This window comes from Heterocephalus glaber, unplaced genomic scaffold (assembly GCF_053883595.1).
Source record: "Heterocephalus glaber isolate CG9 unplaced genomic scaffold, H.glaber_assembly_v1.0 deba00001461, whole genome shotgun sequence".
Taxonomy (NCBI): Eukaryota; Metazoa; Chordata; class Mammalia; order Rodentia; family Bathyergidae; genus Heterocephalus; species Heterocephalus glaber.
Genome location: NW_028258308.1, coordinates 3,764,318 through 3,778,528, shown reverse-complemented (window position 1 = coordinate 3,778,528; position 14,211 = coordinate 3,764,318). Strand labels below are relative to the sequence as shown.

General features: G+C 40.7%; 2 protein-coding genes across 5 annotated transcripts in view; one reads left to right on the top strand and one right to left on the bottom strand.

Moving 5' to 3' along the window:
* Sh3rf1 (SH3 domain containing ring finger 1) overlaps positions 1–14,211 on the top strand; it is a 166,711-nt gene that overhangs the window by 133,272 nt on the left and 19,228 nt on the right. For 3 of the 4 annotated variants that reach the window (XM_021264926.2, XM_004852919.3, XM_087217002.1), the window contains 5 exons: positions 666–776; positions 7,624–7,793; positions 8,964–9,134; positions 11,512–11,774; positions 13,199–13,560. In XM_021264926.2, coding sequence (XP_021120585.1) covers positions 666–776; positions 7,624–7,793; positions 8,964–9,134; positions 11,512–11,774; positions 13,199–13,560 — 1,077 coding nt within the window. The remainder of the gene's footprint in view (positions 1–665; positions 777–7,623; positions 7,794–8,963; positions 9,135–11,511; positions 11,775–13,198; positions 13,561–14,211) is intronic. The other variant, XM_004852920.3, reaches the window with a different exon arrangement.
* LOC147826712 (uncharacterized) overlaps positions 1–14,211 on the bottom strand; it is a 43,348-nt gene that overhangs the window by 23,301 nt on the left and 5,836 nt on the right. The window lies entirely within an intron of this gene.

Below are 14,211 nucleotides of genomic sequence, written 5' to 3'. Positions count from 1 at the left end.
CAGCTGGACCTGTTCTGCAAGCTGAGTGAAATTGATCGAGTAATTGAACACAGGCAATGAAATGACCTGAATAACTCAATTTCTTTCCAGCAAATTAATCTTGGGTGGTATCATGGATAAGACACCTTTGAAAACAATTAATTTGGCTTGACATTGTTCCTTTAAAGGTTTATAAATAAATAATTGCCTGCTGTAGTCATGTCTAGGCAGGTGCATTTTAATGATGCACCCCCACTGAATGGTAAAAGTCATTCAGATCATCTCGAAAATAGCACAATGCCTTGAGAATTTTACATTGATTTAACATATTGATAGATGGGTGAATGTTCAGCCACAGCTCACCTTAACAGGATCTTCAGCAAAATTGTTAGAATGCTAGTGGAGCCCAAAGCTGACCATCTTAAAGGTCAGTGATTCGTGGTAGCATAAACATGAGGCAGCATGTTATTATGGAAGCCGACAGCAAGTGAACCCTGTACGTAAAGCATTGTAGTGATCAGCATTTGTCACATGGCTGCCTCATATCCAGTAGGTAGTCGGTAGTCGGATTCTGCCTTCTCAGAATAATAGAAAGAGTAGATTTTTTATTCACTGTGACTTCCTGCCAGTATAATCTGTTATAGTAAATATGGTCTTCTTTCAGTAACTTGTTTTTTTCTTGGCAGGTTCACATAAGTACCACCGGGCTAATTGTGACTCCACCACCAAGCAGCCCAGTGACAACTGGCCCGTCGTTCACTTTCCCATCAGACGTTCCCTACCAAGCTGCCCTTGGAGTGAGTACAGTGTCTCTCTCTCTTTAAGGAGCACACTCCTATTAACTTGGCACCTTCTGCCTCCTAACATCTGTGGTTCACACCAATGCTTGCTAGGTGGAATGGCTATCTTTCATCTATTATCTCTGCTAATTTTTTTTTCTGGTACCGGGGGTCGAACTCAGGACCTTGTGCTTGCAAGTCAGGCGCCGATCCCTGGCCCAGTCTCTGCTAATCTTATGAAAACTTAGACATTCTCTTGTTGCCCTCAGCCTGCAAATTTTTTAACTGAGAATCAACTTCAGCGGTCTGAAGTTGTTAGAAGAATGCTGAAAAATATGTTTAAATTTTATTGCATTTCAACCTGGTTTCCTACAGATTTAGCCTTTTATTTCTTTGGAGTGTCTAGATCCTGCTTATTTCTTTTAGAGACTCATTTACAGAAATATTGAGAAAATGAGTCTCAAAGACTAAACAGGGGCCAGGGATTTAGCTCAGTGGTTCCGCCTCCTGCCTCGCAAGCACAAGGTCCTGAGTTTGATCCCCGGTTCCACCAAAAAAAAAAAGGGCTAAACGGTTTGCTTTCACGTAATGAGTTTATACTAAATCTCTACATTAGGACTCACCCTTTTTAGTTCCTTATCTTCTTTTGGTGGAGTGTGTATCTGTGGTGTCTGCTGTCTTGATTTTTCTTCCTTTTAAAAACATACCACCCTACAGGTAGAGTCTAAGCACTAATTGCTTAAAAATATCCAAATGGAAGGAATTAATAGGGATAATTAGAATAGATACAGTGAAGGAACATGGTAGAAAAAAAATTAAAAGTGAAGAAATAAGCAGATGGAGCCTTAGTAGAGAAAAACAGTAATCTCTATTTCCTAAAGTTACAGTCGTTGAACTACAAGAAGCCAGCAATTGTTAAACATCTCCCATCCAGACTAATGCCTTGGCTTATACTTTTAGACTGTGCCGGCACTGAGGGGAATGAGGACAGGAAATATCATTCCATCAGATTGCCCTGGTACCTGGACCGTGGCATGACCCTAACCCAGCATACACAAGTAATTTGTGGTGAGGGTCTTAGAGAAACAGTGTGGCTTGATGGTGGGTGTATTTTGGGATGAAGCAGATCTGGATCTGAAGTCCAGTTCAGCCACTTGTTGTTTAACCACGGAAAAGTTACTCAGCCTCTTTAAGCCTCAGTGTCTTTACTTGTAAAATGAAATTGATAGTGTCTGTGTCATAGAGATAGAACATAGAGAGGGATGGCTATGTACTGATCTCATGGTCAGCCTCTGTTTAGGACTGATGCAGGGGGAGTCCGTGACATGTGCCGTTAGTTTACCCTAAGAATACCTCAGAGGGGCTAGTTCACTTTGTTACAGGGTTCTTTGCTGCCTGTACCAGTAATAGTGTGGCTTCTAAACAGCTGGTTTGTTTTTAGGTTGTGGACTTTATGTGTACTGTAAAGATTATATTTATTCTGCTAGACAGCTTAGAGCCAAATTTGTAACCTCCCAGCAAGGACCTCACAATATATTAGTCAAAATGTTGGCTACATCTAGTTTTATTGCCTTTGTTTTCCATTGGCTTCATTTTTCTTACTTCATATTTATTTTATTTGATAACATTTCATAAAATAATTGAAAACTGATTTTGAAACAAGGTGGGGTATAAATAAAGGCAGTTATTACCTAACTTGACTTTTGAAAACTTCATAGAGTTAAGCATATTCTTTCTTCCTTCCTGTCTCTGTCTTTCTTTCCTTCCTTCCTTCTTTCTTTCTCTTTCTTTCTTTCCTTCTTTCTTTCCTTCCTTCCTCCTTCTTTCCTTCTTTCTTTCTTTGCTTCTTTCCTTCTTATTTCTTTCTTTCTTTCTTCCTTTCCTCTCCTCTCCTCTTCTCTCCCCTCCCCTCCCCTCCCCTCCCTTCCCCTCTCCTCCCCCCCCCTCCTCCCCCATATTCTTTATTTAAATGGAAGCTAATAATGTTCTAGCTAGGGGTTAATTTTTTTTAATGTTCTGTGAACGGTTTCCTTGATAGTACAACTGGTGAAGGAGACATTGCCTTAATTTATCTGGGGAGAAGGTGAATTTCAGTTAATATTTATTAAATTTGGTCTTCATGAGATTCTGTTAGCCCCGGATATTTGACCAGAGCCAGATTTCCTAACTATTTTGCTGCCTGATCTCCAGGGAAGACGCTCCCCTTTCCTTCCCACTCCCAATACATGCATACAATCAGCTGATATTTCCATTTCCAGATGACTACCTTGTGTGGAAAAATTCTAACTTGATTTCTTAAGGAGGGGAAAAAGAATGACTTTTCTGATCTTAGCAAAATTAATTAGTGGAAAAGACTTAAGGCTGGCTGGGTTTCAGCTCTTAGGAGCTGAACATTTTCCAATACAGTAAATGACCAGTTCCTCGTAGCTGGGGGCTCACTCCAGGGCAAGTCAATGGGACAGGTCACAAGAGAGCATGAAGATATAAAATTAATTTACATTCACCCACTTTATCCTAGGATTATAAAAGAAAGCCTGCATGTTAAGCAAGAGAAAGATTTATTAAACAGTATGTCTACTGTGCCAACTCCATTAAATGAAAAACTAATTATAAACAGACTTGTCTGTCATCTCTAGAGATGTCTAGATCTGAAAGTCCCTGGTAGGCTGGCAGAAATGTTTTGGATTTAATATGTTAGGTTTAAGTAGAAAAATCTCAATAGCATGTGCCCTCTTCATCTTACATTAATTGTGACAAGTATGCTATTGAAAATTTGAAATACTTCTGAAAAAGAAATACTTTTGAAGACTTTGAGCACGATCACAGGTAAGAGCATGCAGGTTAGAAAAGATGAAACCAGGCTTTTTGTGATGTGGATTTATCCATGATAAATGCCACCGCTAGAATAGGAAATGGAAATTATTTCTAGTGCTTTTTCATAAATTGAAACTTTTTAATCTTTTATGCGGAATGAAGTTCTGAGCCTATGTCCCCATACATTTCCCATGTAACAGTTAAAATGTCTAGCATTATGAACTAACCTGGCTTTACATCTATCTAGTCCAGACTTCACACCATAAAAGTAGTTTAAAAAAAAAAAACAAACAACCAAAAGCTGATCTTGTGGGCTGAAGAGAGTGAAGATCTTAGTTTTGTGTCTTGTGTACAATGGAAGCAGAAATTTTAAAGTAAGTAACTTAATACCCCTGGCCCTCTGTACCAGCTGCGAGGTGTTCAGCTGTGAGGCGTCACGAGGTAGCCAAGGTGAGTGCAGGCCAGATGTCTCCCACGGCCAATTTGCAGACGCAGTCAATTCCCAGATTATGCAGCCTTGATTAGAAGTTTTGCACACACGTGACTGGTATGCTATATAAATTTTTAAATATTTCTGAAGACTGAGTATTAATCACAGCAATAGAGTACAGGTTGATAGGAAGAAAAATTAGACTTTTTATGGTGTAGATTTATAGGAATAAATGCTACCACATATGCATATTGTGTGTGTGTGTGTGTGTGTGTGTGTATTTAAAGAAACAACACAAATGAAGTTATGTGCTGCCAGGTCTCAGAATAGCCAGTATGCGATAGTCTGTTGCAGTTTGTGGTGCAGACTGCAAAGAATCTTGCTATCAACAGGGTAAGGGGAGGGAAAACCTGGGATGTTTGGGAAATAGAAGCAGGACCTTGGGAGTTGGCAAGTGTTGTGAAAATCAAGATGTAGTCAGAACTTTCATAGCAGCAACAGGAAAGGGCTCTGGCATCCTGGGAACTGAAACGTTTTGACCCATGTCAGGTTTTTCTAAGTAGGGATTGGAAGCACAGAAGGTTTTCTCATTCATGAAACCCTCATTGAGGGTCCCTTTATCTTCTGGCTGCAAACCTAGGTGCTGCAATACAACAAGTAGATGTCTCTGACTTCATAGTCTCATGCATCATAACAATAGCTTCCCTTTATTGAGCTTTTGCTGTGCTCCAAGGAAATGGGAAAGGCAGTTTACAGAAACTATTTGCAACTATGAACTCCATCTAGCAGATTGGTATGGTAAGGCATAGCAACCTTATATGCTTTACACAATTAACTAGTATAGAAATCTCTCTTCTCTGTAGATTAAATGTAGAACAATCAATTATAGTTGGGGGGGTTGATTAGAAATCAGATATTTAGAAAGAACTTATGGTGGAATTGGGGGGTATTAAATGGTATTTGCCAAAGGGACCAGTTTTCCACCCTGGAAGGTGTGTAAGGGAGATACACACATTAGAGACAGTTGGAAAGGAAATGAACCTTTTATTGTCAGTTGAACTTGTGTCTGAAACTCCAATTCAAAGAACTGTGCTGATAGCTTGGCCTGCAGCCCTTGGCACAGATTTGAGACCTACGGGAGGTTTCCCTCTATCCTTAGCCAAATCCAGATCTAACCACCACTGAGTGGACTGCATGAAAGGGCAAGAGGAGTTGGGAGTGTCAGAACAGAGGGGTTTTATGCCCACATACTTGAACTTCTCAGTCATGGTGTCCCCTAGCAAATGTGGTCTTCCCTAGGGAGTCACTCCAGCAAAATAAGGAAGTTGGCCACTCCTAAACAAAAAGTGACCTATGTTCCCAGCGGGTCCATAGTCCTTTTTTGCTGATAGGGGAAAGTGCATCTTGGCCCTGATGCCTGAGCTGGCCCAGACTGTGAAACAGTAGGCAGGTCTTCAGGTCGCTCTGGGCAATGAAAGGCTGTGGTTTTTCTCTATAGAAATTTCAAGCCTTGCAGGATAGCAGACTGCCTGAAGCTCAGTATATAGAGAATTACCTTTTGAACTTCCACATCACCAGATTATTTCAGTTTAGGTTGTTTATAAAGCAACCCACAGAACTTCCTAGTGTGGTCCAGCCCTATCATTTTACCAACTCTGCAGGACTGAGCAGCATCTAGGAATCTGATTCTAATCAGGCTTTCTCTCTTGGTCTTATGCACTCAGTATTAGGAAAAATCTGCCCAGTTTTATTAAGATCATTTCTTCTGTTTTACCCAAAAAAGAGAGGGAAAACTGTATTATGTCTTAGGCACAACCTGGGGGATTTTTCAAATTATCCTGTTTTACGCCATATCTCAACACCTGATCTTTATTCTTTACAAAAGTAGTATACATGAAGCATGTGCTTTCTGCATTCTGTAACTATAAGAAGTAACCTTTCTTTACATTTTGCCCTTTTCTTCTTAAGGCTGATTTATTTCAGCCTCTCTTTATAAAGTTAAGATATAAAAGGTAATCTTAATTTCCTTGTTGAACACATGCCATTTGTCTTCTGCATTTCTGCAACCACACTGTTTCAAGATTGAACTCAGAAAGATTTGAATGGAAATCATTGAGGTGGTAATTTTACAGTTTCTCCATGAACTACTCTGTATAGTATAGACTTGTAATCGTACCTGTCAGGCCACTGATGCATTATTATCTTTGAACCAGTAAGGTCACATTGCCGAGTGTTTTACCAAGATTATCTTTATTCCTCTCTACTTGGTCACTGGAAGGAGGCCAAACTGAATAAATGGTTGACCTTCAACTGGTTAAAGTTTGCAGAGGCAGGAAATCCCAGTACATGCAAATTCTAGAGCCATAACAAATCTTAATGTTGCCTTGTTTTGAGAATGTAAGTGGCTTTTTCGTGACATTCTCACTTTTTGAACCTACCTCTGCCTCATCCAGGTTAGCACACTCTAAGCAGCTCTACACCTCATTTATTTCTGCACTAAATGTTCTGCTGCAATGTGGGAAAAATCCTAACCGAAAGTCACTTTAGCAAAAAATTAAATATAACACATGGAACGGTTGCAACATATGTGCAGAGATTTGAATTTTTTCTACTGTGTAATGTTTCTGGAACCACATACATTAATAGATGAAGTAAATGTTGATGAGGTCCAAATTTTTATTCCAAAAAATGGAAATAAAATGATTTGTGAACTATGTTGATTTTTCTCATTAATATGCTGATGTATAGAAGTCATTTATGTTTCCTAGGTACATTCTTTAGTCTCCTTATTTTTCCTTTGATTCAGTTTTTACATCTAGTGCTTCAAAGATTTGGGGAGGACGAGGTAGGGGGTTCAGGCAGTCTTTGTGTGCTTCTTTTCCCAGGAGTTTCAGTATATAGGCCCTTAAGAATTATCTGGGGTTTATAGATCAGAAAGCAACAATTGCCCCATTGATTTTCAAAAGGCATGGAGTCCTGTAGGCAGAGCCCCATTAGGCTTCCTCCATAAAGGAAACAGCAGCTTTTCACTGGTGTACTTGTTAAAGATTACCAGCCTTGATAGTCCTAAATTTCAAAAGCTGACAAAGTTAAGAAAAGAATAAGCAAAAGTAGCAACAATAGCCCAGTGACTGTGGCTTGCTATTGTTTGAGCTTTTTGGAGACCAGGCATCAAAAGAAATTTTCTTCCAAAGGAATGATTTGAGATGTAGTGCAGCCAGATTGTTTTGTGTTGTGTTTAAGTTTCAGGTTACAAGAACAATTACAAATAAATTCCTATTGAGCAGCATGACATTATAGTGGCCCCTTTGAAAGGCATTTGGATTCTTGTCCCAGTCTCTACTTAAAAGTGCTATTAATCTTAAAATTATGTGTAATCATTTCATTTTTTTCTCTTCTCCTCCCAAGGTTGATTACTTACCTGTTTATTAAGAGGTTGCCGAGGCTTTAAGATGCATTTTAAAGGGGTCTTTCTTAGGAGGCAGGCTGCTGGTTCTGCTCGGTGTGAATTCCATTAAGATCTTGTTCTATGCATTTCTGATTCCTTCCCTCCCAACTTCCACAAAAGATCTAAATAAATATTTTGTTGCTTCCCTCTCCCTTACCTTTTTTCTATACCAGACTATGAATCCTCCTCTCCCCCCACCTCCTCTCCTGGCTGCCACTGTCCTCGCCACCACACCGCCAGGCGCTACCGCTGCTGCCACTGCTGCTACTGGAATGGGACCGAGGCCCGTGGCAGGATCCACTGACCAGATTGCACATTTACGGCCTCAGACTCGCCCCAGTGTGTAAGTGAGAGTGTCGCTTATTACTGCCTATGCGTTCATTGAAAACTGAGCCCAAACAGCAGAGCGAGAGAAACACTTCTAATGTGAGCTAGAGCCAGGCTTACAGTTCACTGAGTGGTTTGTGTTCTGTAAACTTCCACCCGGTCATGCATATAATTAGGAAACTGCTGAAACAAAATGGGCCTAGCACATGAGCAGCTAGGTGGCAGGCCTGCTGGGTAAAGGCCTTTCATCGTTTGGGAAGCATACTGTTTGCTTCTTTGAGATACTGTTTGTATATGAAACTGCTCTTTTGGGGGGGGGGTACAACTCCTGTTAGAGCTTTCTTCTTCACTTGCAATCCCAGCAGTAGGATATCAAAGGAATAGAAAAGTATTCCACACAAATCAGATCTCGTTGGAGGATGAATATAAAAAGCTTTGAGTCCCCAGCAATAAATATCCAGAAATGTCTAATTATCCTGCGCACAGTCTACTGATGGCAGAATGCAACACAATTTTTGTGGCTCCTGCATTATACCTTACCACTTTACAGCACTGGTAAAAACTATAGAATAGTGTTGCCTACCTCATTTCCATGTGTTGATAGGCACAACTACCCTGCATTGTGGAGTTGTTTCGTGCTCTCTATGTGCTAGACTTTCTTTCTTCCTTTGACTTTTGCAAATTAAGCCTCCTTCCTGGCTGAACATACAAAAAGCAGGTGTGGCCCAAGCCTGTAGGTTCAGCTTGTATGTCAAAGGCAGCATATTGTGCTTCCCAGTGGAGTTTTATACCATATGTCCTCACTTGGGGCTATTCCCAAGTCTAACAAGTGCCATTGAAGTGCTCAGTTTTCCCACTGGGCACCTAGTCCATAGCAGCAAGTTAGGCACTCTTGCAAATTGCATTAATGCTTTCACACCACGCAAATGCCATTTGGTGGGATAGTCACTTCTACACCGAGAGGAACAGGCTCAGCAGTTCTCAGTCAGGAAGGCTTCTGCTTGTGTTTAAAATGTAGAGGGCAAAACGTCTTTCAAGGGAGACTTGCCATTGCTACTTGTGGGTTAAAAGATTATACTTTCACTCTACATCTGTACAAAATATTCATAGCTTTGTATACAGCCAGTTTTAAGCATCTTGGTGTTTGTCCATTGCCCTGAAATAAAGTATTTTTTTCCTTTTCTAGGTATGTTGCTATATATCCATATACTCCCCGGAAAGAGGATGAACTGGAGCTGAGGAAGGGGGAGATGTTTTTAGTGTTTGAGCGTTGCCAGGATGGCTGGTTCAAAGGGACATCGATGCACACCAGCAAGATTGGGGTTTTCCCTGGCAATTATGTAGCTCCAGTCACAAGGTATGGTTTTGAATAAATGGTTTACTAAGTTCTAAACAGAGAATCTTTGTTCTTTTCCATGGCTTTCAGTCTATTCAGATTCATCCTCACATTATAATTGCCTGTTACCCAGGCAGATTTAAAAATCCATATCCATCTTTGGTAAAATCCCTTTTAATGCTAAGATTCATACCTTACTTTTCATGTGGATATGTGTAAAATTACAGGTTTCCACCAATACGTGTACGGGTTGTAAGTTATTTCTGTGATACATCTGTGAGAACCCAACTCTACCATTTTCAGTATTTTTCTATTAGCAAATAAAAGGCATAGTGTTTAAGATAAACAAAAGCTATATTATTAACACTTACATGTCTGTATAACACATACTGTAAACCACACAGATTTCTGAGCACATTAGATTTATTAACTCTTCTTCCTTAAACAACTCACTGAGCTAATTGCTGTTATTATCTCCCATTTAGTAGATGTGGAAATTTTGAGGTTTAGTAACTTATCTAAGATTGCAAAGTGAAGCAGTCCTCAAACCCACCTGGTCTGGACCTCTGGCAATTATAATAGTCAGAAATAAAAATTCCTTAAATATGGCATAGATACATTTTAAATAAAGGTAGTATTGCTCCCAGGGGATGTTTGATGGTATCTGGACATATTTGTGATTATCACAACTGAGAGAAGGGCTGCTGGCAGCCAGTGGGTTCAGACGAGGATTTATGCCGCTCAACCCTCCAGTGTGCATGATGACCCCACCACTGACACCGCCAAAAGAATAATCCGGCTGAACCGTCACTGAGGTTTAGACACCCTATTATAGGGTGATAGGAACTTTACAGTGTACCTTCTGATCACTGAGGAAAGTAGCCTCACATACTGAAAGAAATGAAATGTAATGAAATGAACACTGAGGAGCTCTAGTGTTTAACCACTGGACTCTTACTACCTAAACGGTCCAGGTTTAACTGTGTGACATCACCGCACACATCACCTCCCCCATTTAAACAAATGGCTCAATGAACTGACAATGTTTGTTCGCTGTTGGCCTTGATTTATAGGTTGGCCAGCAGCCTAATCAAATGAAAATCACTATTGTTGCAGATGGTGACAGAATGTTAGCTTTAATTTGACTTGCAGATTTTTAATCAATATAAGCCTTCTATTCTGTAGATGTAAAAATCTACATTCAAGGTCCAGCCCATGCAGAAAATGGCAGATAAAACCTCCCTAAGCATAAAAAAATAATAATATTAAATAAGAGAAATACGACAAACAATGACAAAAATAAAGTTAGTGAAGGAAAACATTTTTATAAGATTCAAAAACAAATTATTAAATAAAAATCTCATTTTGTTTAACTCTGGAAAATGCTTGCTTATAATATATGATCTGTTATTCATCATGGTAAATAATAAGAATGCTCAAGTTAATGAAATATTCTGCATAGTAGAAAATTGCTGTATACAGAATTATCATTTAAGTGAATTTAAAATAATAAAAGTAGATAATAATAGGGTAGATGTTTAGAGCTGACTATCCCCCTATAACTATGCTAATAGTGGAGGCATAGAACAAACCATTTTACACTTGCCTCTGCCTTCAAAGAACTTTTACTGAGTCATCAGTATTTAATATGAAATATATTTTTAAAAAAATATACCACATTTTGTAACCAAGAGCTAAATTACAAGTACCGCATGGAATGTAAAAACAGAAGAGAGGGTAGTTCTGCCGCCTGCCTCGCAAGCACACGATCCCGAGTTTGATCCCCGGTACCAAAAAGAAAAAAAATACAAAAGAGAGGAAGGAATCTGTGTGAAATGGTAGAACCATAGGATCTTAAACCTGACTTTTAGGCAGACCTTCTTAAAATGATGAGCTGTATGCTGGATCTTGAAACATGAATGAAATTGAGATAGGCCAAGAGAAGCCAGAAAGGTCAAGAGTTTGTGTGTGTGTGTAGGTGCACATATGAATGTGTGACGTGTCTGAGACAAGTAGAGAGATCAGAAACAGGAGCAGGCTGTGGAAACATAGATAAATGTAAAGGAACAACCCTGGCTTGTTTGGTAGGTGATGCAGAAGGACTCAGGGCCTTAACATCAGTGGAGGTGCTCGGCCTCAATATGGAAAGCTGAAAGCAGTAACTATATTCTTGAGCTGAGTATGACATGTGGTTTCTGGTAACTCAGAATAATTTCAAGACTTTCCTCTGCCTGAAGGCCATCATTTCTTTGAATTTGCTTCTCTTAAAACTTTGTAAAAATAATTCCATCGTTCTTTAAAATGTTCTGTCTTTAAAGCTCTGAGTCATTTTTCTTGCATTTAATTGTTCTGCCTCCCATTTTGCTGATGGATTGGGTTTTCCATCTGTTTGTCTCAGCAGAGCGGTGACAAATGCTTCCCAAGCTAAAGTCTCTATGTCCACTGCGGGTCAGACAAGTCGGGGAGTGACCATGGTCAGTCCTTCCACGGCAGGAGGTCCTGCCCAGAAGCTCCAGGGAAATGGTGTGGCTGGGAGTCCCAGTGTTGTCCCCACGGCCGTGGTGTCAGCAGCTCACATCCAAACCAGTCCTCAGGCAAAGGTCCTGTTGCACATGACTGGGCAAATGACAGTCAACCAGGCCCGCAATGCAGTGAGGACAGGTAAGCGGAACACCCGGCCGGAACCCATCAGGGAAAGGGGTTAACTGCCTACCTAATAGTAGATCATACATGACAAATGTTGAGAAAAGTTGGTATAATACTAAAATGGTGAATATCGCAAGGAATTAGAAACAGGACAAACTAGTCAGTGCTACTTTATATCCATTTATTTGGGCTAAGTCTGCCCTGCATGTTAATTTAAACCTGATGTATGTATCTAAAGTCTAAAGGAAAAAGACTGATTCCTAAGAATGCCAATAGTGTGGTACCTCAAATTATGACTTCTACAGTCAAGATTGTATGTCTCAGATTCTCTGCTAAGTGGGGTGTTATTTTTGATGAACTTAGCCACAAATACAGTTTAGATTCAATATGATCTTAAATAGCATTGAAAACCTACCAAGAGTCTTGGGAAACAATTGTAGGGTAATATCTTAGTTACTTTTCTCATTGCTGAGATGAAACACCCAACACCCAAAGTTAAAGGTGGAAAAGTTTATTTGGCTCACAGTTTGTAGAGGTTTGAGTCTGTCATCATCTGGTTCCATGGCAGCATGGTATGGCAGACAGGCAAGAGAAACAATTCATGGCAGACAGAAGGTAGCAAAGCAGGCAAGGGACCTTAGCACTTTTTTCTGTCCCTTTTATATTCTATCTGGGCTACAGGGATTAGGGTGGTGCCAAACCAATCAGTGGACTGATTGAGTAGTCACACACCCTGAATCCTAGCACTGCACCATGAATCAATCACGTACCCTAGATTCAGCCACCTCTGAAAAAGCTACACTCATGACATCATGAGGCTTTGGGGGAACCTCTAGACACAAGCCATAACAGATAGACTAAATGCTTGGGAAATCTATCAGAAAAAGAAAAAATAGTGGTTAATAATGAACCAGGTGTAGTGGCATGCACCTGAAATTCTACCTACTCAGGAGGCTGAGGCAGGAGGATTGCAAGTTTGAGGCCAGCTTGGGCAACGTGGCAAGACACTAGCTGAAAAAAAAAATTTTTTTAAATAGTTAATAAAAAGAGGCCTTGAGGCTGATATTGTTTGCTATTATATAGAACCATCAGAAACTGGCTCGTTGCCTGTAATGCCATAGAAAGGTGTTCTCTGTAACTAAAAGGCCTCAGCTGCCAGATGCTCAACAAATTTGAAGGCTGACTTGGAAGGAAAATAGCTTCTAGGGATCTAGCTAAGATTTAAGTATTTAGGGCTGGGGATTTAGCTCAGTGGTGCTGCTGCCTTAAAAAAAAAAAGTTCAGTATTTAAACCACTGTAGATCCATCCATTCTTCATTGTAAAAAGTGGTGATCAGAGCCGTTTATTGTGTCTGATACAGTGAAATGACTTGTGTTTCTGGTGAGCAGTATTGCATGGGAAACTGACTCCTGCCGTGTTCCCTCCTGTCATCTGCCAGTTGCGGCACATAGCCAAGAACGCCCCACAGCAGCAGTGACGCCCATCCAGGTGCAGAATGCCGCCTGCCTCGGCCCTCCATCTATGGGGCTGCCCCACCACTCGCTGGGCTCCCCGCAGCCTCTGGCACCCATGGCAGGCTCTGCCGCCCACGTCGCTGCTGTCACCATCGGTCGCGCCAGCGCCCCCCTGGCCTGCGCTCCAGCTGCTTCTGTGACCTCTGCGAGCATCACCACGGCCTCTCTGGAGAGTGAGCCCAGTGGTCGGGCAGTGACTGGCCTCTCTGGACTCCCCACATCTCCCGACAGTGCGTCTTCAGCCTGTGGGAACAGTTCAGCAGCCAAACAGGACAAGGACAGTAAGGTAAGCCCCACTTCCTGTTACTCTGCATAACTAATGAAGGGACTCATTGTCCCAAGTCCTTCAGGTGCAAGTCACTGCACCAGGTGCCAGGAATATAGTGGGGAGGAAGCTCATGCACCGCCCTGTCCTCTTATCTAGATTTATTTCTCTGTACTTTAACACCCAGCAGGTGCCAGGTCCTCGCTCGGAAGTTAGGGAGACCTCAGTGAGTAAGACTTAGTCCGACCTCCTCCTGCAGCTCACAGACTCACGGAGGAATTTCCTTTTCCTTTTAGTTACTCATTCTTTTATCATTTCACTGTCCTCAGTTTTTCCTGTTCAGTCTTGTAACAATTCTGTTTTAAAAGGTTAAATGTATTGAGGGTATTGGGACTGTTGATCAAAAATGTTATTATGGATTTATGTGGTATATCTAACCATAATGTACATGTTTTCTTGAGAGATATACCCTGAAATATAGGGGGAAATTATTTTCTAGATCTGTAGCTTTTTTTTTTTAATCTATCACTTGAAGCTAAAGAAATAGTTTTGTTTGAAAGACTCAACTGTAACTGGGTTTGGAGAAATCTGGTTGGAGGAAGGAGAAATTAATAATATTTAAATATGAAAAGAAAGAGATGACAAAAAGGTCTGGGTAATTATACTATGATC